General features: G+C 37.7%; 1 protein-coding gene across 1 annotated transcript; it reads left to right on the top strand.

Annotated features, from left to right (window-relative positions):
- The first annotated feature begins 7,686 nt into the window (after positions 1–7,686).
- LOC128232840 (uncharacterized) lies at positions 7,687–21,099 on the top strand. Its single transcript, XM_052946607.1, is given in 9 exon segments — positions 7,687–7,793; positions 11,161–11,315; positions 11,741–11,880; positions 13,195–14,309; positions 15,442–15,626; positions 16,021–16,186; positions 16,404–17,806; positions 18,173–18,621; positions 18,624–21,099. Coding segments are annotated over 8 exon segments (5,292 nt in total). The 5' UTR covers positions 7,687–7,793; positions 11,161–11,220; the 3' UTR covers positions 20,363–21,099.
- The last annotated feature ends 961 nt before the right edge of the window (positions 21,100–22,060 follow it).

The following is a 22,060-nucleotide window of genomic DNA, read 5'->3' as shown; positions in this document are numbered from 1 at the left end:
ATTTATATGTAGTGGGTATATACCCAATTCACCATATATACAGCAGCGTTTGAAGTTGTTTGTCTAACACCAAGTATAGCTTTGCAAAAACTTAAATGTTCAACTGTGTAAGATCCCCATATTTTACACCCGTATGTAATAATAGATGAAACAAAAGCATCAAATAATTGCAGTGCCTTGGTTTACATTCATACCATTTTAAATTAGACAACAACGTGTTCATTGCCTTTAAAACCTTACCGTACAGTGTTTAGGTATTAAGATTTTTATTAAAAAAGATCAGTGTAATTCATAACTTAATAGTTAACAATATCCACTTGTTCATTTCCATAAACCTAGTTCTCATTTCGTTTCATACCACTTCTTTTGCGAAAAACTACAATTTTTGTTTTAGTTATGTTTACCTCTAAACCCCAGCTATTACAGTAATTATGTAATCTCTCTAGTGACATTTGTAAATCTTTTGAGGTTTCACCAAGTTCAACCATATCATCAGAAAATAATAAAAAATTAAAACATATATCTTGCAAAGCTAACTCACAATCATTTCTATAAATGTAATTCCAAGTCTTCAACGAATAGAGAAACATCATCGGTGACATTATCTCCCCTTGCCTTAAGCCTACTGCGATATTTAAGTACATGTAATCTTCTGAATAACTGTTACAGCGTTTTACATAGGACTTAACTGACTGGTACATACTTCGTATTATACGTAACATTTTACCATTTATTAAAATTGGATTTTTACAACAGCTTCCTCATTTTTATCATGGTTAATATCAGCAAATATTTGCTCAAAATGATTTTAAAAATACTTCAACGATACATTAACATGATTATTTGCGTTTCGTGATTAAGCTGAAAAACGATACGCATAAAGTACATTAAGCTTGCATGTCTAACCTTGACTGTACGTGGATATTCAGTACGGTTGCGCATTCGTTCGGGGTTTTTTTTTGCACTGTACATAGCTTCAAATCTATATTTGGAAACTCATTAAGTTTTTATTTAGGTTGAATCATTATTTTGAACAAATCGTTAAGATAAAACTTTTTAGAATTGCGGCGTGCTTCATCGGAGAACAAATATATAAAGAATATTTTTTGTTTATATTACTATAGTACTTTTCGGTAACCTATCTGACATCGTGTAGGTTGACGGAACCACAGGATTACAAAAGCGGATTGATTATTTTCATGTTATCTTGCAGTATATTTATAACAAAAACACGGCATTTTTTTATTTTACCCGGAAGTTTGAGAAGCTTACAGTCGCCACCCCGCCCTTCAGTTCTACCGTTATTTCGTAACAGTTGAAACATTTATTATCAGGCATAGCAAATAACATGGCTCGTATCGTCAGCATGGCCAAGCTTCATCAGCCGAAAAGTTAACTTTTAATGTCTGGTGCCCTGGTATAATTTTTTGTATTATTTCATACGCAAAAGAAATTAACATTATAAATTGTTGCGGTATGTATTTTTGCACTGTATTTTCAACTTAAATAAAATGGCATATTTATCATCATTGAACGCCAACACAAATGGTTTATAAAAAAACATTTTTTTGTATCAATTGTTCACATTATTTACCTACACATAAAAACCATCTTCATCCGCCATAAATAACATCGGGCTACAAGGTAGCCAAATTCAACATATTTATGGGCGGGTTTCCTTTTATAGAGTTTAAGTAAACAGTCCACTTACTAATATAACCATTGAGTAATGCATGTAGAAAATATGTAAACTAATAATTGCCAACATCACAATTATAACAGAATATCATACGGAACCCTGTAGTTGGCCTCATACCTCAGCAATCGACATTCAGCACGATTTTTAAGTGCGCATGCAAATTCCGCTCGACCGTCAACATTACAAAGCCCGAAATTCGAGTTGGTTCGTCATTCAACATTTGATACCGATGACGTTATGATTTAGCTAGACACTTTAAACTACGAAGTACGAAAGCCTAGCTTGCTCGTTATTCAGCTCAGCAATTATAATAAGTCATTCGACCATTTTCTGGCATATTGTTTTTTGGTACAAATATATTTTTTTAAATCAACTAAAGAAAAATGTTTTTCTACTAAGTTAATTTTTAACTACATGTAATCATAAGCAGTTGTTTTATGAATACTGCAGCCAGCTCGACGTTCAACTATCATATTCAAAATGATAATGTCCGAATGTCAAGACTTTGATTTTGAATTTTATTTTTCGAATTTCATTTTTAAAAGTCGGAGTGTCGAGCTGGCTTGGCATTCTACTCGACTTTTATTCCGACTTTCATTTAAAGTCGGAGTGTCGAGCTGGCTTGGCATTCTACTCGACTTTTATTCCGACTTTCATTTAAAGTCGGAGTGTCGAGCTGGCTTGGCATTCAACTCGACTTTTATTCCGAATTTCATTTTTAAAAGTCGGAGTGTCGAGCTGGCTTGGCATTCTACTCGACTTTCATTCCGAATTTCATTTAAAAGTGGAGTGTCGAGCTGGCTTGGCATTCAACTCGCCTTTCATTTTGAATTTCATTTGAAGTCGGAGTGTCGAGCTGGCTTGGCATTCTACTCGCCTTTCATTTTGAATTTCATTGAAAGTTGGAATGTCGAGCTGGCTTGGCATTCTACTCGACTGTCATGTTGAATTTCATTTAAATTCGGAGTGTTGAGCTGGCTTGGCATTCAACTCGACTTTATGAGCGCCAAATGACACAATTTCAAATCAATCGATAACGTTTTCGGATGATTCTTGGTTGTGATTAAAAACAACAACGGTTATTTGTAATATGACTAATATCATTTAAAAAGAAACTTATTTTCTTAATATAAAGATAAGGCTCCACCACTTAAATATGCAAGTAGTTAAAGGTTTTTCACTCAAAATGTATGTTTGTTATACATGTGTATACATGTATATGGATTGATTTTGAATAAGAGCGTCACTTTAACGGTGGTTCAACGAAAATGAGCTCACGACACTTCCGCGGTGCAGCCTTGTGTTTACTTATAAATACACACGTGAGTATGATTTATAGTGTTGTTGTTTTTTAAATAATTTTATTGAACGGACATATATTGACAATTTGGTGCCGTGTAAGAACAATTTTACTGCAGGTTGGTTTCGATTTCGTTTCAATATTGTTCAAACTGTGGTTCCAGGAGCTTTTCTCCCGAATCGGACCTGTGCTTATTTTGTGATGTGCTAGCACTTCAGTGCACTTCGTTGCTTATACAAACATCATAAGAAAATTTTGGCGCATGCAAATATATCTGTTATGTATAGTACTTTCGCCGGAACACAACACAACTAATAATCACTTTTTAAAAAGAAATATGCATGTATTTGTAAAAGTAGTGGCGCTGTTGCTCTAGTGATGGATCTGTCGAGTGGTGGTGGCGCTGTTGCTCTAGTGATGGATCTGTCGAGTAGTGTTGGCGCTGTTGCTCTAGTGATGGATCTGTCGAGTAGTGGTGGCACTGTTGCTCTATGAGTGGATCTGTCGAGTAGTGGTGTCGCTGTTGCTCTAGTGATGGATCTGTCGAGTAGTGGTGGCGCTGTTGCTCTATGGGTGGATCTGTCGAGTAGTGGTGGCACTGTTGCTCTATGAGTGGATCTGTCGAGTAGTGGTGGTGCTGTTGCTATAGTTATGGATCTGTCGAGTGGTGGTGACGCTGTTGCTCTAGTGATGGATCTGTCGAGTGGTGGTGGCACTGTTGCTCTAGTGATGAATCTGTCGAGTAGTGTTGGCGCTGTTGCTCTAGTGGTGGATCTGTCGAGTGGTGGTGGCGCTGTTGCTCTAGTGATGGATCTGTCGAGTAGTGTTGGCGCTGTTGCCCTAGTGATGGATCTGTCGAGTAGTGGTGGCACTGTTGCTCTATAGGTGGATCTGTCGAGTAGTGTTGGCGCTGTTGCTCTAGTGATGGATCTGTCGAGTGGTGGCGGCGCTGTTGCTCTAGTGATGGATCTGTTGAGTAGTGGTGGCGCTGTTGCTCTAGTGATGGATCTGTCGAGTAGTGGTGGCGCTGTTGCACTAGTGATGGATCTGTCGAGTGGTGGTGGCGCTGTTGCTCTAGTGATGGATCTGTCGAGTAGTGGTGTCGCTGTTGCTCTATGGATGGATCTGTCGAGTAGTGTTGGCACTGTTGCTCTAGGGGTGGATCTGTCGAGTAGTGGTGACACTGTTGCATTATGGTTGGATCTGTCGAGAAGTGGTGACACTGTTGCTCTATTTGTGGATCTGTCGAGAAGTGTTGGTGCCGTTGCTCTATGGTCGGATCTGTCGAGTAGTGGCGACACTGTTGCTCTATGGGTGGATCTGTTGAGTAGTGATGGCGCTCTTGCTCTAGTGATGGATCTGTCGAGAGGTTGTGGTGGCGCTGTTGCTCTATGGGTGGAACTGTCGAGTAGTGGTGGCGCTGTTGCTCTATGGGTGGATCTGTCGAGTAGTGGTGGCGCTGTTGCTCTATGGGTGGATCTGTCGAGTAGTGGTGGCGCTGTTGCTCTATGGGTGGATCTGTCGAGTAGTGGTGGCGCTGTTGCTCTATGGGTTGATCTGTCGAGTAGTGGTGGCGCTGTTGCTCTATGGATGGATCTGTCGAGTAGTGGTGCCGCTGTTGCTCTATGGGTGGATCTGTCGAGTGGTGGTGGCGCTGTTGCTCTATGGGTTGATCTGTCGAGTAGTGGTGGCGCTGTTGCTCTATGGATGGATCTGTCGAGTAGTGGTGCCGCTGTTGCTCTATGGGTGGATCTGTCGAGTAGTGGTGGGGCTGTTGCTCTATGGGTGGATCTGTCGAGTAGTGGTGCCGCTGTTGCTCTATGTGTGGATCTGTCGAGTAGTGTTGGCGCTGTTGCTCTATGTGTGGATCTGTCGAGTAGTGTTGGCGCTGTTGTTCTATGGGTGGATCTGTCGAGTAGTGTTGGCACTGTTGCTCTATGGGTGGATCTGTCGAGTGGTGGTGGTGCTGTTGCTCTAAGGGTTGATCTGTCGAGTAGTGGTGACGCTGTCGAGTAGTGGTGCCGCTGTTGCTCTATGGGTGGATCTGTCGAGAAGTGGTTGACGTGCTGTTGCTCTATGGGTGGATCTGTCGAGTAGTGGTGGCGCTGTCGAGAAGTGATGGCGCTGTTGCTCTATGGGTGGATCTGTCGGGAAGTGGTGGCGCTGTCGAATAGTGGTGGCGCTGTTGCTCTATGGGTGGATCTGTCGGGGAGTGGTGGCGCTGTCAAGTAGTGGTGGCGCTGTTGCTCTATGGGTGGACCTGTCGAGAGGTGGTGGCACTGTCTAGTAGTGGAGACGCTTTTTCTTTAGTGATTGCGCTATCAAGGAGTGGTGGCGCTGTTGCTCTAGTGAAGGCGGTGTCGAGTGGTGGTGGCGCTTCTGCTAAAGTGATGGCGTTGTCGAGTAGTAATGGCGTTGTTGCTCTAGTAATGGCGCTATTGAGTAGTAGTGGCGCTGAATTTCTTCTTTTTCTTCTTCTTCTACTTCATTTTGCATTTACAAAAAAAATGGGCGAGTCGATTCAAGTTGTGCACAGTTTTAAGTATTAACCGTTGTGCACCTTCTATTAAATTTATCTTCCCTTTTTACTTCGATTTGATTCTATCGAAATTTGACTGAAGCATAACTTTGAGTATTTACTGAGAGGATTTGAATGAAGCATTAAATATCAAAAGATAATGATGTGCGGTCGTCACACCGCGCAGAAATTTTAATTCATGGTCATTATGTATGGTAGTGCAGAGGAACATAATTCCAATCCGAGTGTTGATAACTTATCACGTTGATTGTTTATTTAATTTTATTTGATGCATTTTCGAAATTCTAATTCGCCTGTTGGGAATTTAATAACTTTGTCTTTGTAATTTAATTCTGATTAATGCATTTTCATTGCGTCTATTTGTCATTCATACATGCACAAAGTAACATTCCTTTAATAGTTCCGTTGCCTTATACTATAGCATTTAGCACAAAGCACATTCTTGTGCTTCGTTACACTGTATTTCACTCAAATATTACATTTCTTGTAGGTGTACACATTTAATAATAGTATTTTAGTTTGTTTTTATTTCTATGCTATAACATTGCCGTTCTTGTGGTTGCTGATGAGCAGTATTATAAAAATAGAATCTGCGTCATTGGATTCGGACAGGGTTATAAACAACTGCCCGGAGAACTCGTTAAAACTTGGAAACATAGATCGTACTGAAGATGCATTTAAAAGCTCATTTGGCATAAACTGTCAAACCAAAATGTTTTAAATAAAATAATAATATTAAAAGTTATCCTATAATCAGTTTTTTGGTGATTATGATTCATTCATTAGTATATTTTCAGTGTTTAAATAGCTAAATTTGGCTTTTACTTGACAAAGGTTGATTAAGGTGGTTAGTATGTACTTTCACAAAATAAATGGTTATGCAACTGTGTCGCATCAAACCATGCATTGTATAAATAGATACTAACAACCTTTAAAGTGACACTCTTATTCAAAATCGATACATACACGTGTAAAACAAGCATAAATTTTGAGTGGTACACCGTCAAATACTTACTAAATAATGCATTTATGGAAAATATGAATTACTATTAACAATGTTATAACCGTGTATTTAATAGCTGAAAACGCAAAAATATTAAATGATGGTGAATGCTAAAAGATTTACTGCGATCTACTATGGTCTCATATGGTAGCAATACCGTGTTTTCTGCACATTCGTTTCAAATCAAACTCGGTATCCTCCATAAGATCTTTTATTTTCGCCATTTGTTCATCCTTTTTGGTATATTAAAACAATTTTATTAAATATGTTAAATCTTATTTTTGAGTAATAGTACATATTTAACAATTACTAAATTATACACTTTTACAATTAAAAGCAAAGTGCTTTTAAAAAGCGTTAACTGCAGTCTTTCCACGTGCTACTGTATAGTCATGCAATGCCGAATATAACGGAAAGTGTGTGAGGAGTTCTCAGTTCGTCTCAGTTACTTCAGCCAAGAGTCCTGAGCATGTTGCATGTGCATATTTAAACCACTGATTTAAATCTGTTCATTTCAGTGTTCACGAGTGACTTAGGTTGAGGGCAATATGAAGATGTAAATACAAGGAGATAATAGTATGTGGGTGATTAGACCCAGGGGAATTTTGCGCGAGGATCCTGACATTGCAGCACAAAACCTAAACATTAAACATAATTAGCATGTACAATGCATTTTGTTAGATGCATTTGGTTAAGCGGCCATACCCTGCTAGAAAACTAAACACGAATTAGTCATGTTTGAGGTATAAAGTAGAATAGATTTTACTATACAATGCCTAATGCGTAATCCGTGGCAGTTCATTGTTTATTAAACCAAAGCTCTAGATAATGTTGCATATGCAATTGAGTATTACTAAATACATAAGTAATTATTTGGGCATTCAACATATATTACATGAGTATTTTAAGTGACTGATAGTGATATTCCAAGGTTTTGATCTAATAGAGTATCAGCATAAAGATTTGAAAGGATTTGCGAAGAAATATTAGATGATTATGATAAAAAAAAATGACAATAGCATACTCACAGAACGAAGCAGACGAAAGCCTTCAACGCGTTAAGCGCTTTGATTTATTTATGGTAAAGATGGCAATGATGCAAGGGAAGCAACTCGAGTGCTACCTGACCTTGACCTGTAATGACGCGATTTCCAAAATGGAGGATAGACTATAGGTTTTCCCGACAAAAATTAAGTAAATTCGATGCGTCTTTGTTACGGATGGGCACGTCTTCCATACTAAAAGGAAACAAGTACTTGTTTCTTTGCATTGCCAAAATATTAAATTACATTGCCCCTTAGTATATGTTAAAAAACTGTTTTTCGTAGCCGACATTGATTTCGTTACTGGAAAAGGGAATGATTTACATGCATACTAAGTACTGGTTTTTTGTCAGTAAACACGCATTCAGCTGTGCAAACATTTGCATATGTTTTGTCATTATGTTTGTAATTTTTGTTATGTATTAGGCCTTTAATTTAATAAGATAGAAGCAAGCTATAGGTTTATATTGAAACTGGCCATTTCTTTATATAGTCAGTTTCTTGTAAGTATAAAGTCAGTTTCTTATGTATGTAGTCAAAAATAATAATAAATACCAGTTCTGGTAGTGAAATGGGTGGCATTGACGTCATGCTCGTCTTGCTCGACGTCGACGATGTACATTTTGCTAATTTTCTCTGTAACGTTCAAATATATATAAAAGCCTTAAAAAGGGATATAATGTTTGCATTCACTGTGTTTTTGATTTTATACTGATTTAAGGGCTATACTGTATATATATATATATATATGTGTATAGATACCTAAACTTAAATTGTGTTTAAAGTAACACTCATGTTTTTGGACCAAACAATATTTTTCCCAGTAATGCATCTGGAAACACTTATTTTACTCTAAGATATCGAAATTGCAAAAAAAAGTTAAACAATAGCTTAAAAATTGTTTTTGGTTTAAGTGGGGTTCGAACCTACGCTAGTTAAGTCAAGCAAAAATTAGAAAACAGTTGGCTAGTCCACACGGCCACTGGGACGTTAACAAATCTGGTGGATATGTTGACCTGTTAAGGATACATTGATAACATCACATGATAATATTTGAGCAAATATCCACATTTACTGAAGATTTTGGTATTGTTATTTTTAATTTTTCTATGATTTGCCACACTTTACTTCCTAATTTTAAAAAGTGCATTTTACGAACCATGAGCGAGTCACTTTAAGGTGCAAAATTTACTATTTTTGAATGAAGTTGTTAAATCAATAATGGTATAATAAAAAAGGGAAAAAGGGAATATAAGATTGCTTTAAGAAAATTGGCGTAACGCATGTGCATATGTCCATATCACTAGCTACTCCCTGCTGGTGTACTCTGCTTGTGATACATGCTGGTGCGTTTCACCGCGTGTGCATGATGCTGGAGGGTTTCAATTTCGCGGTGCATGTCTGAATATTGCGGCCCTCCCCAAGAACCAAAATATGTAAAATTGGCTAGTGACAAGTTTATCACTGCAGCTTCTCCACAAGAAAAGTCGAAAATGAACACAAAGTCATTCTGGTCATTACAGATTCTTTTTTCACATCATAAAACGCCCTTTTCCCGAAAAAATATTGAAAAGACCTACCTACTTCATCTACAGTGATGATGAGCTGTCAATACCACAAGCAATGCCAGAAGAGGCAAATCTTAATTCTGTTGTATTTTTTTTTAAGGAGCAAGGAGTACCTGTAGCAAATAATCAAAAAGACATCTTTCGTAAAAAAATGTTATGTTATAGATATTTTGAAACAATTTAGATTTCAATTTTCGGAGCCTGAGTCTCAAACTCAGACGCAAGATGTCGGTGAATTAGACCCTGAACCTTGGGATTTTAATGATTATGAAAATGCTTGGGAAGAGCTGGCTCTTTTTTTTAATTTGATGGGGACCATTGATAATCATTGAAAGTTCAGTACTATTTGCAGTTTGTCTGCTTAAAAGCTTCAGGCTTCTAGCTCTCTCTATCCCAGGGTTATCACAGACTATTTGGAAAAACCAAAGTCATATTCATAGTTACTGTATTATTTTCATCAGTCATCAAGAAAATGGTGTGATGATAATGAGATGTTGAAACATAGTGAGGAGGTCACAGCTTATAATGTGAAGAAGTAGCTTGGGATTGCTTTTAGGGTTTGGGGGGGGGGGGGTCAAGGTCGCTGTTACTGAATAATGAAAAGTGGTTTCCGCTCAATAATTTAAGTTATGTATAGGATAAACATAATTTGATTAAACTTTTTTTTATAAAGCTTATTTGAATACATAGCTTAGGAGCATAGCAAGGTTGCTCTAACTAAAAACACAGGCATGTAAGAGCTTGGGATATTTCCTAACCCATGCTATATTTTTGATTTGAGACTTGCTATTCATTCTTTACACTGCCATTAAACGATGGTAATGATATGACAGAGCGAAGTGTCATTTATCCAAAAGTCATTACTAAAGCATAGGACAATCATCAGCTTTCAGTCATCTTTTGCCAACGTTAATGTGAAATCAGTAGGTAGATTATTAGTTTCAGTGTTTATTGGCAATCAGCATAATTTGAAAAAATGTTGGTTGGCGACATAACACATTACTATTTGCATGGTTATTCGGGGCGAAACGATGTTTGGTTGAACGATGATAATCAGATTTACTGAAAAATCATCCTAAATAAGCATTGAATGTAAAGTCCCTGAACAGTTTCATCTTAAAAAACTTAAATAACACAGACCATTTAATGCACATGGTTCCAAAATCATCATTAATAAGTGCATTTAAACCATTCCAATACATATCTTGTATGTGCATTTATTTATGTTTGTAATTTGAAAAAGAAATGTATACATATATGCATACCGGTGTTACTTTTTCTGAACTTATGTATTAAAATTTCAGAAAATCAACAAATAAGTGGTGATATATGCTCCTTTCATCGCTGATTTTTGCGCATGGACAAAAAAAGCCCCTTTTTCTACCTGTCAATATAGGCCCCTTTTTCTACCTGTTAATGCCCAGGCCTCTATTTTTTCCTGTCAATGCCAAGGCCTCTATTTCTACCTGTCCATGCACAGGCCTCTATTTCTACCTGTCCATGCACAGGCCTCTTTTTCTACCTGTTTATGCACAGGCCTCTATTTCTACCTGTCGATGCTCAGGCCTTTATTTCTACCTGTCAATGCCCAGGCCTCAATTTCTACCTGTCAATGCACAGGCCTCTATTTTTTATCTGTCCATGCTCAGGCCTCTATTTCTACCTGTCATCGCCCAGGCCTCTATTTCTACCTGCCCATGCGCAGGCATCTATTTCTACCTGTCCATGCACAGGCCTCTATTTCTACATGTCCATGCACAGGCCTCTTTTTCTACCTGTTTATGCGCAGGCCTCTATTTCTACCTGTCGATGCTCAGGCCTTTATTTCTACCTGTCAATGCGCAGGCCTCTATTTCTACCTGTCAATGCGCAGGCCTTTATTTCTACCTGCCAATGCCCAGGCCTCTATTTCTACCTGTCAATGCCCAGGCCTCTATTTCTACCTGTCCATGCGCAGGCCTCTTTTTCTGTGTTTTGAAATTTAAGACGTGTGTTTAATATTTTCCAGACAGACCAATCCAAGTTTTGAGCTTGCACCTTTAGCTAAAAGTTTTAAGTACATGACAGTATGGAAGCTGAGGAGGGAGATGCGATGCTGGGGGAACATTTTGTCCAGTCTCTCTCCAGGCAACTACCAGTCTATCAGCAAGACACAAACTTAGGGTAATCGCTAATCGTTTTAAATATTCAGAATATTATATAAGACATATCTGCTGAGAATGCTTGAAATTTCTTAACATAATGACAACATTGTTAAAATTTTAAAGCCTCACATCTAGGCCAAGTGAAAGAATTTTGGATAAGAAAGTGGGAATATACCCATTATACTTGTGTGTCAGACTTGGTCTGTTGTCTATAGGTTAAAACCCCAGCTTAGGAGTGCATTGTAATGCTAGACTCTGGTAAGTTGAAGTTACTAATAAGCCTAAAGGTTGTAACACCTAAAGCAGAATCATATTTGGAAAAGATTTTGATAATTCTTGAGCAAAATCTATATATTTTGTAATACTGTTTTTGAACTATTTAAACAAGTCTTTATACTGCTTAAGATCACAGCAGATGCATATCTATTTGTTTTTTCTATCTAGTGAGGGGAGTCTGTCGGTGAACCAAGGGCGTGTCCCTGCTGGGGGCTACTACAGTGTATCCCATAACCCATCAACTATGGCCCCTCCCTCACACCAGCACCATGTCAATATGCACACATCCAGCAATGCTCTATATCAAGGTTAGACATATGTAAGGTCTTTCACATTTTACTGTTTTAAAACAAGAGGTATTTATGTCATACATGTGTAGAGATCAGAGTCTCTTCACCAACCTAGGTGATGTCTTTGTCATACATGTGTAGAAATCAGAGTCTCTTCACAAACCTAGGTGATATGTCTTTGTCATACATGTGTAGAGATCAAAGTCTCTTCACAAACCTAGGTGATATGTCTTTGTCATACATGTGTAGAAATCAGAGTCTCTTCACAAACCTAGGTGATATGTCTTTGTCATACATGTGTAGAGATCAAAGTCTCTTCACAAACCTAGGTGATATGTCTTTGTCATACATGTGTAGAGATCAAAGTCTCTTCACAAACCTAGGTGATATGTCTTTGTCATACATGTGTAGAGATCAAAGTCTCTTCACAAACCTAGGTGATATGTCTTTGTCATACATGTGTAGAGATCTAAGTCTCTTCACAAACCTAGGTGATATGTCTTTGTCATACATGTGTAGAAATCAGAGTCTCTTCACAAACCTAGGTGATATGTCTTTGTCATACATGTGTAGAGATCAAAGTCTCTTCACAAACCTAGGTGATATGTCTTTGTCATACATGTGTAGAGATCAAAGTCTCTTCACAAACCTAGGTGATATGTCTTTGTCATACATGTGTAGAGATCAAAGTCTCTTCACAAACCTAGGTGATATGTCTTTGTCATACATGTGTAGAGATCAAAGTCTCTTCACAAACCTAGGTGATATGTCTTTGTCATACATGTGTAGAGATCAAAGTCTCTTCACAAACCTAGGTGATATGTCTTTGTCATACATGTGTAGAGATCTAAGCCTTTTCACAAACCTTGTGTAGAGGTATTGTCAAACCTTGGTGAGGTTGTTGTCATAACAATGTAGATGTTGGTGATGTGGGACAAACTTGAATGTGGGTTACCACATTAAAACATTCAATATTTTCACTTAAAGCTTCAATGGCGCTGATTCAAGTTACAACACTTTGGCTTGGTCGGTCTGTGCATTGGGGTCTGTTTGTTTATAGATGATACGATAAAATAAGCTGTGCATACTTATATAGTAGATTCAATTAAGTATGGTGATGTACTTGTTTACTGTTACACTGTACATTGTACATATATATATGAAGTTTAAAGGTAGGTTTTAGTCAGAACATTTAAAGTAAATTTTGCTTATGAAGAGAGCAAAGTTTTTTGCTGACTGTCTGAAAATATAAAAGTCCTTTATACTACATATTATGTTAAAGATGTTACTGTAGTGTATATCATAGACATTATAATTAATGTTTTATTCCAGGACCTCTGAGCCCTAACAGTATTCCACAAAATCTAACCAAGTCTCAGACACAAGCTGAAGTGTCTGCTTCTCATACTAAGTCAGATTTGGCACAGAAAATAGCATTGCTGCCCCTGGGAAATTCAGGCACAGACTTCCTGCCTGTGAGATGGGGCCACTTGGCAGCTAACCTGCCAAACCTGGCGGCCAGACTGGCCTCTCCCAGGGGAGATAACTCCAGTCCCCAGCCACTCATACTGAACACAAGCACAGCTGGGCTGCTGAGAAAACATCTTGGGGAAACAGAGTTCCTGTCTTCAAATCAGTTTGAACACTATAGTGAGAACTACCTTGGAAATAAAGAGCTTAGTCAGAGCCTTGATATTCACGATATGGGAAATGAAGCAAGAACTTCAGACAAGGACATTTTCAATAACCCTTCCGTGTCCGAATATGCATATTCTTTAATGTCTTCTTCAGTACAAGAGAATACAAACATTCCAGTGTATAAATCCAAGCTTGAGAAAGCCATTGCACAGAATCAACTGAGTAAGCTCAAAGCAGAGACCCAAAGTCAGCTTAGCCATTTAGTTAAATCTTCAGCAAAGGAGAGTATTGACAGTACAAATGCCCTAGAAAATGTGTTAACTGCATCATCTGGTATCAGTGGGTCATTGCTGTTTAAGAAGTATTCTGATTCAGCTTCAAGGCTTAATGATTTTCCAAATGTTAACGAGCCTACTGAGTCTATTCAAACACAAATCCAGCAAATGCCCCTCAGCAGCATTACAAGAAACATTGAAATAAAACAGATTAAAAAGCCAGCTTTAATGAAAAAGCAGCTTGCCATTCAGCCAAAGCCCCCTTCGAATCCCCTTGTTGCTCCTGTTGTTGAGCCAGCAGAGACATACCACATACTAAGATCCGAGCCACCTGCAGCAGCTAGTGAACCGGAGCCTGTGTACCTGTATGTTACAAGACCTGATGTGCCTAAGGAACAGCCACCACCAATCATCACGGAGAAGAAGTACAACGACTATGGCCTGGCTTCTGATATTTTGAAGAACTTATGGAAACTTCGTGAGGAGGGAAAGTACTGTGATGCTGTCCTCTTCTGTGGCAAAAACTTTGTTAGGGTATGTAACAATTTAAAAGTCCTTTAAACACTATTTTATTCCATCTGGAACATGTGCATCACAATATTTATAAAAAAATGTTTTTGTTTTTAAAATAAAACAACAGCCTTTGAAATGCTCATGGTTCAATGTTTATTAAAACAGCAGCCTTTGAAATGCTCATGGTTCAAAGTTTACTAAAACAACAGCCTTTGAAATGCTCATGGTTCAATGTTTATTAAAACAGCAGCCTTTGAAATGCTCATGGTTCAAAGTTTACTAAAACAGCAGCCTTTGAAATGCTCATGGTTCAAAGTTTACCAAAACAGCAGCCTTTGAAATGCTCATGGTTCAAAGTTTATTAAAACAGCAGCCTTTGAAATGCTCATGGTTCAAAGTTTATTAAAACAACAGCCTTTGAAATGCTCATGGTTCAAAGTTTATTAAAACAGCAGCCTTTGAAATGCTCATGGTTCAAAGTTTACTAAAACAACACCCTTTGAAATGCTCATGGTTCAAAGTTTACTAAAACAGCAGCCTTTGAAATGCTCATGGTTAAAAGTTTATTAAAACAACAGCCTTTGAAATGCTCATGGTTCAAAGTTTATTGTACAAAGGACTCTGGCTCATAAACACACAAAACAGATTAATTCAATAAATAATTCAATTGAAACTACTTGGACAGGCCCAGTTGCTAAACATTCAAAACAACCTGTTTAAAGGCATATGGCTAAGGCCTAACAGAATCTTAATGATAGAGAAGAACATACAAAACAACACAGACAGACTACACATGAATCAATAACTGTTGGAGTCACCACCTTGGAACAGTCAGTTAAATAGGAGTTCAGTGGAGGTTGAAACTATTTTTTGTACACATCCTCAAACTTGTCTACATTTATCAATAATTGCAAAGTTTTAAATATTAATGTAATCGAAGCCATAACAGATGCTATAGTATACAATGTGAACCAGGATTGAAATAGTGTAGTGTTAGCTCCTTTCAAAATTTGTATTACTTTCATTATTTTCTAAACAATGCAATAAAGAACGTAGTTAAATATCAATTAGCAATTCTCTTCAGTCCTGTTAACATCTTTAAATTTACAGAAATTTACACTGTATACAAAGCAAGCCATGCCTTCATTTTCAGGCCCACAGACTGGTTCTCCTTGCCTCAAGCCCTGAGCTCCAGAAGAAGAGTGCTGACTGTAGTGAGTCCGAGTTGAAACTGGTTCTACCAGAGGGAATACAGGAAGAAAGTGTAGAGGCATTCCTGGCCTTCCTATACAATGGCAATATCACGCTTACTGTTGATAATGTGCAGCAAATATACAGGTAGCATTTGAAAAACCCATTGCCATTCTTTCAATTTTAGTTGAGGACAAGGCCAAAAGACCAAAACCATAAAATAGTTCTTTCACTTATATCAATAGTTAAGTCCTGAATAACCTCTCATTTCAAATTTATATTGTTTCTGTACTTAAAGCATCCAAACTGACACTTTTATTATATTTATTAAATATTTCATCAACCAAATGCTTTTTGGATATTTACAAACAATTATGTCATTTTGTTTAATAGTTTCTTAAAACTTCTCTGGTAGTTTAAACATCATTCAGCAGTGAAGTTATTGAGAGTGATTTTTTTATTCAATAGCTCAAACAATGAATAGCTCAGTGAATAATTACTTATATCCATAGTATAACAATGGATTATATATATATTATAGAATAGCACTGATATTCAGCATTGATGCTGTGGTGCGTTACTGCTATGATTTCTGCAAGGAGGCTAAGCTTGGGCACCTGATTATCTCAGTGCCATACCTGGAGACCGCTGTACATGTACACCTGGATAGGGTCAGGATGGACGAGACAAACCTCGTAGCCAAAAGGGTAAATACAGTGTGTGTCTTTTCACAGTTGTGAAAAATAGTTGTTAATTTATAAACTTACTTAAAGCTAACAGAGTTACTTATTATAGGTTTCCTTAATGACTACAGTGACCAAAAGTTAAAACATTATAAGCCATAATGTACAATAAGCATGCAATATGGAACTGAGAAGGGTTTTTTCTTGTGTGATGAAATAAGTTTGCCTGCTTTATTTTCAGAAATTAGATGCGGCAAAGAAGAAATCAAGAATGCAAACTGTTGACAATTTAAAATCACCTGTGAAGCAAGAAGTTATGAGTAAGACAAATGATTCCAACAAAGGTAGCGCAAATATAGATACTATTTCAGAAAAAAGTTCTCAAGTTACCAAGCAACGAAATGAAACCAGTGGTATTCAAAGTCTAGGCCATGCAGATACAAATGAAGCTCTTAGTGATTCACCAAATGCTGTACAGAAAATTACTGATGTGCATACTTGTGTTAAAGACAAAACATCAACACAGTTTTACTCAGATGGAAATATTCTGAAAGAAATGAACAGTTCTGACATTGATTGGCATACCAATGACCCTTCTCAAAGCAACATCCCAATAAGAAAAAGAGGCCGGAATAGAAAGGTTGGACAGGGTGTCCCTACTTCATTGGAAACAGCAACTGTTATGGAAGAAACTAATAACACAATTGCAAAACATGTGGAAACCGCAAGTTCAAACAATATCACTGTCAACAATGCAGACACATCTATTGCAAATCTGGAATATGATGTTCCACTAGTTGACAAAATGATTGTTGATGGAGATTTGAATCAATCACTGGGCATGAAAAGCAAGGATCAAATGGGCAATGAAAGAGTAGAAGGAAACATGAAACAACGTTTAAAGAAAGACTACACCTTACGTAGACGTAAAGACAAATCTAGTGACAAACAAGATATTAGCAAAGTTAGTGCTACTTTTAAGCCAATAGCAGATACTCAAGCAAACAACGATACCATAGAGGGCGTTGGCAAGGAATTATCACATGATTTTACATTGTTTCCTGACCCACTTGTAACAGGTAAACTTGATGAGGATGAATTAAGAAAATCAGATAATCTATGTGAAGTGATTGAGGAAAGAACCGTGGCTACTGACAATGAAACAACTGTTTCAAGGTTCCGAAAAAGACCATCAAATATCAGCCTTCTTGAGGCTGCAGAACAAAAAAAAGCCAAGTCGAATGACACCAGTGCTTTGTTTATCACTAGCACTAGCAGCAGTAAGAAGCCAAAAGCAAAGGGAAGGAAATCTCCGAAGTCAAAACCCGGCACCAGTGTTAACCAAGTACAAGCTCACAACCCTGATGATTTAGCTGCCTTAAACAAAAATCTTCAGCAGAAAGTTCAAAGTGACCATGGAATAGAAATGATTGTCGACCCTGTTGAATCATATTCAAAGTCCCTTGATGGCCTGAAAGATTATGAAGGAGTAGGTCAGAATAAAGTTGTTTCTACCATTGATGGGACACATCTTGATCTTGAAAGCACAGGCTTTGAACCACAAACTAAGAAGGGAATACCTAAAAAGATAGAAACAGCAGAAAAGACTACCTATACGTCACCTCCTAAAAAGGCTAGAAATAGGTAGTTTGCATTAAGTTTGTTTTTATTTCATTGATCGAGTCTGATAATTGCCATGTCAAATAGTTTTAAAACATAGCATAGCAGTGACGGTCATGAGAAACATTTTAAATAATTTAAACATTTGTGTTTTTTTAATTTTCTTTGTTTTATTGATAAAGCTATTTTGATGCATGTGCGGTCTGTTGGTAGCATATGTTCGTATGCGTCTCTCGTTTGTGTAACTTTGAGCGTAATTTGGGACTTGACATTTTGCTTCTAAACTGGCTTTATATTTGTTGTTTTTTGTGACTACTGGGCTTATCCCTGTAGTTTTCATTATACTATTGACAAATTGTATGTATTTTCATAATGTATAATTATTTTCAGGAAATACACAGTTGACTCATTCGATGTAATGGATAAGGTGTTGATGAGACAGCCTCCAAAGAAGAGGACAAAAGAGATTAGGGAGATGATGAAGAATGAAAGCAGCACAACAGATCAGGAACAGAACATTGCCTCACGAACATCACTTGCAAGGCTGGCAAAAACTGAGGGGAAGGATACTAGAGTGAAGACTGTCAAAAAGACGAGAAAGTACAAAGAGAGCCAACCTTCAACTCAAGTCCACATGTGCCATCCTCAGTTAATTGCTGAAAAGGTTGCTGAACTAGACATGACTGCCCCAAAGGCGATTAACTTGAAAATATACAGATGTTGTTTCTGTGACAGAGCATTTCTGATTGCAAAACGTGCACTCGTGCACATAATAAGTACCCATGAAATAAGTTTGGAAGAATGCATAAACTATGTTAACATTGAAGACAAAAATGCACCAACAAAGATGCTCAAGTTTGTGACATTTGTGATTATAAGACTAAGAAGAGTGGAATGTACTATGTTCACTTTCACAAGTACTTCAGACACAATGTCCCACTGCCAAAAGGTTGGGAACCATACAGATGTGACTTGTGTAAAAAGGAATTTTTCACAAAATTTCAGCTACGTGAACACAAACTTATACATTTTGATGATCATCCGTTCATTTGTGAAACTTGTGGGTCAAAATTCAAAACAAGAACTGCATGGAATAGCCATACCTTCCATAAACATAATACAGAAAAGAGATTCAAATGTCCAGAATGCCCAAAATCATTTAAGACAATGACAAAGCTTAAGGTACACACAAGAGTTCATTCTGGCGTAAAGCCATTCCTATGTCCGAAACAAGGGTGCATTTACCGCAGTACCACCAGAGGTAATATGAAACTTCACCTAACATCCAAGCACAAACTTCAGGCAGGTGTGGTGATGAGTTTAATGGAAGCCTTGAAGCCTAGTGAGCCAGAAGAAGGGGAAGAAATCGCCGGAGAACCCGATTCTGACCCTGATCCAAATACCAGTGAAATCCCAGGCTCAAATATACAGAGAAAGTCAAAGAGTCTAGCTGATACCGAAGGTCCCACTCTACCATTAGAGATTTTGGTCTTTTCTGAAGGCAATGACCCTCATGCAAATTCAGAAATGGTTGCAGGCAATAGAGCCGATATTCCTGTTAGCAGTTTTCAGCAGATGGACGTTTCACAGCAAAACAAGATGATGAATGATGCAAGCATTAGAGAGTTATCTGAGTTTAATACTGGAATGCAAGTTAACGCAGCAGGTGATAGCAGCATAGAAAGGAATGTCAGCTTGATCATTCAAGATATGGCTCGTTATATGAGTCAAAGTGACTACGCAGAGCTACGAAAACACAACGAAGAGCTCAGCATGAGCTCTGCGCGTATAGAATCTTTGAAATATTCAAAGGCAGTGACTGAACCACATAAAATAATTGATCCAAACTCCAGAGAAGCACGAATGTTTTTGAAAGAAGCGCTAGAACACCCAGAGCATCGGCAGTTATTAAAGAATGCTATTTATAACAGCGGTGGACATTTCGAGGATTCCACAAATGTTGATCAGCAAAGCCATCCAGATACCGCTGTGTTGCATCAGTCACAAGTACCATTCCAAGAATCCGACAATTTAGTTATAGATATGCAAGCAGATTCACCAGAGCCAAGTGAAAGTCAAAATATACAGAATACTATCAGTACGACCCTGCAGCGCCTTAGAAATAGTTACCAGTACCGGGAGGCCGGCGGTGGCGCTCAGCTCGCCAGTGAGCCTAATGTAGCGGAAATGCTACACAGCATCACTGCTCAAGGCCAAGTGCAGGACATGACAGTTCAAGGTGAGAACCTGACAGTTCATGGTCATGGCCAAGTGCTGGGGGGAAACTCGTTACAAGAGTACTCACAGAGATCCACCTCGCCTCCAGCTTACAGTCATACCTCGCACAGCTTGGTTGCCATGGCAAGGCAAGAGACAGACCTCGTACCATGTGCAGACGTCCCGATTGACTGCGTTTCGCAGCAAGGTGGTCAAGGTCACGTGCAAGGAGATCAGCAGATTCTTCCAGGGGCAGTATTTTCCGGAATAGCACCTCAAGCGACAGCAACGGGACAATTCAATTCCGATGGAAATTTATACGAAGGGTATTACCAAGAGCAATATGACATCGAAAACTATTAGCTAAGAAGACTGTACAAAAAACAGTATGATTATTATATACTGTACATAATTTTGAAGTTATCTAATATTATTATAATAATTTATATATAAGATATAATTATTTATTATAATCATCATGATTCGTGTATATTTCTTATTACATATACTTCAGTTACTTTCTGATTGAATTAAACACTGTGCTAAATGTATCAATTTGAGTTTTAACATTGTACATATATCTTCTTTAAACACAGTATACATGTCTAATAATGTAACAACGTGCAAAACAAATGTACGGAATTCAGACTGCATAGCTTTATTGAAGCCTTGAATGGCTCAGAAGCAAAACCGTGTTTTAAACACCTGCAGGCTGATTTAATTTGGACGATTTGTGAACAAAGAATGTATAAAATCATATCGTATTATTAATGCTTAAGAAGTTTGTGAGAGAAACGACTTCGTAATGTTCTTTTTTTGTTAAAGCTAGTCTAGTTACAAAATGAGAATTACATTGTGTATATTCTATAGAATCAGAATCTTTTTTATTTGGATTTAAACACAGTTTATCACCCATACACATGTAGTTTGTGTCAAATTTAAATTTTGCTGACTGTTAATGGTTTAAAAAACAGGATTGGCTATGTTTTTGCAATGTATATTCAATGAACTGTTTTGATCATGTTATATACATAATATATTGTCATGTTATATATTTATACATTCAATACATAAATATTCTCTTTAATATTATGAGAGAACCGGAGGCATATTGTCAAGAGTTTGTTTTGTATTGATTGTCAGTGGTGCATGCCTGCTTCAAAGTTAAGTTGGTTTCAGGATTGCAAATAATAATGTACACCGATGTTACCATGGCAGCAAGATTGGCTAATAACGTCAGTGTTTACTATATAAACATCAGCACTTGTATAAAACCGGTTATCTTTTTGGTTTGGTCAAAGTTATCCGAAATGTTTATCGATTGGTCAATATTTATCCAATAATTTTTTTAACCAATCAAATCACTGAAAAGTGTTCACTAGCCGAAATATAACCTGTGGACAACTTATCCGAGTTTTATACAATTGGCTGCAGATTAATGCTAATCAAGTCTAACATCGTCCAATAGCTCAGTAGTAGAGCGTTCGCTTCGGGTACAGAAGGTTGCGGGTTCATACCCCGGCCGCGTCAAAGAGGTGAACACATGGTACCAGTTGCTACTGGGATGGTGTACAGTACTCTACACTGGGCACGTTAATGAACCAACCTTCTTAATAACAATGTTCACTAATAAAATCGTTTGTAGGTATTGACCCGAAATAGAATCATGAGGATCGCACATTATACATACATAGCAGTGTGGGAATCTGCGAACTTATACCACTCATGACAGGTTGCCGCAGTCAACGTACCTAAACCGGGATTATAGGTCGTGGGCATGCAACCCAACGCATTCGATTACCATAAATGGGTCTTCCTCGTGTTACCGTTTCAATAGCGTAAATCTTTCAGCACTACAAGTTGATATTTAGAACAAACATGAGATAAAGTGTAAGTGAGTACCCACAGACCACTCGCGTCGGGAGAACATTTAGACGTACAAGTGTTTGATATATTGGATGGAACATGTTCATACAGTCTTCGACCCTCGAAGTCAAATCCAGGCACTGCCGTTGATGATCACGTCAACTTGATTTTATATGATAGTGAAATATTCCATAT

This window comes from Mya arenaria, chromosome 4 (genome assembly GCF_026914265.1).
Source record: "Mya arenaria isolate MELC-2E11 chromosome 4, ASM2691426v1".
NCBI lineage: Eukaryota > Metazoa > Mollusca > Bivalvia > Myida > Myidae > Mya > Mya arenaria.
The sequence above is the reverse complement of the archived record's forward strand: the minus strand, read 5'-3'. Positions and strand labels throughout refer to the sequence as shown.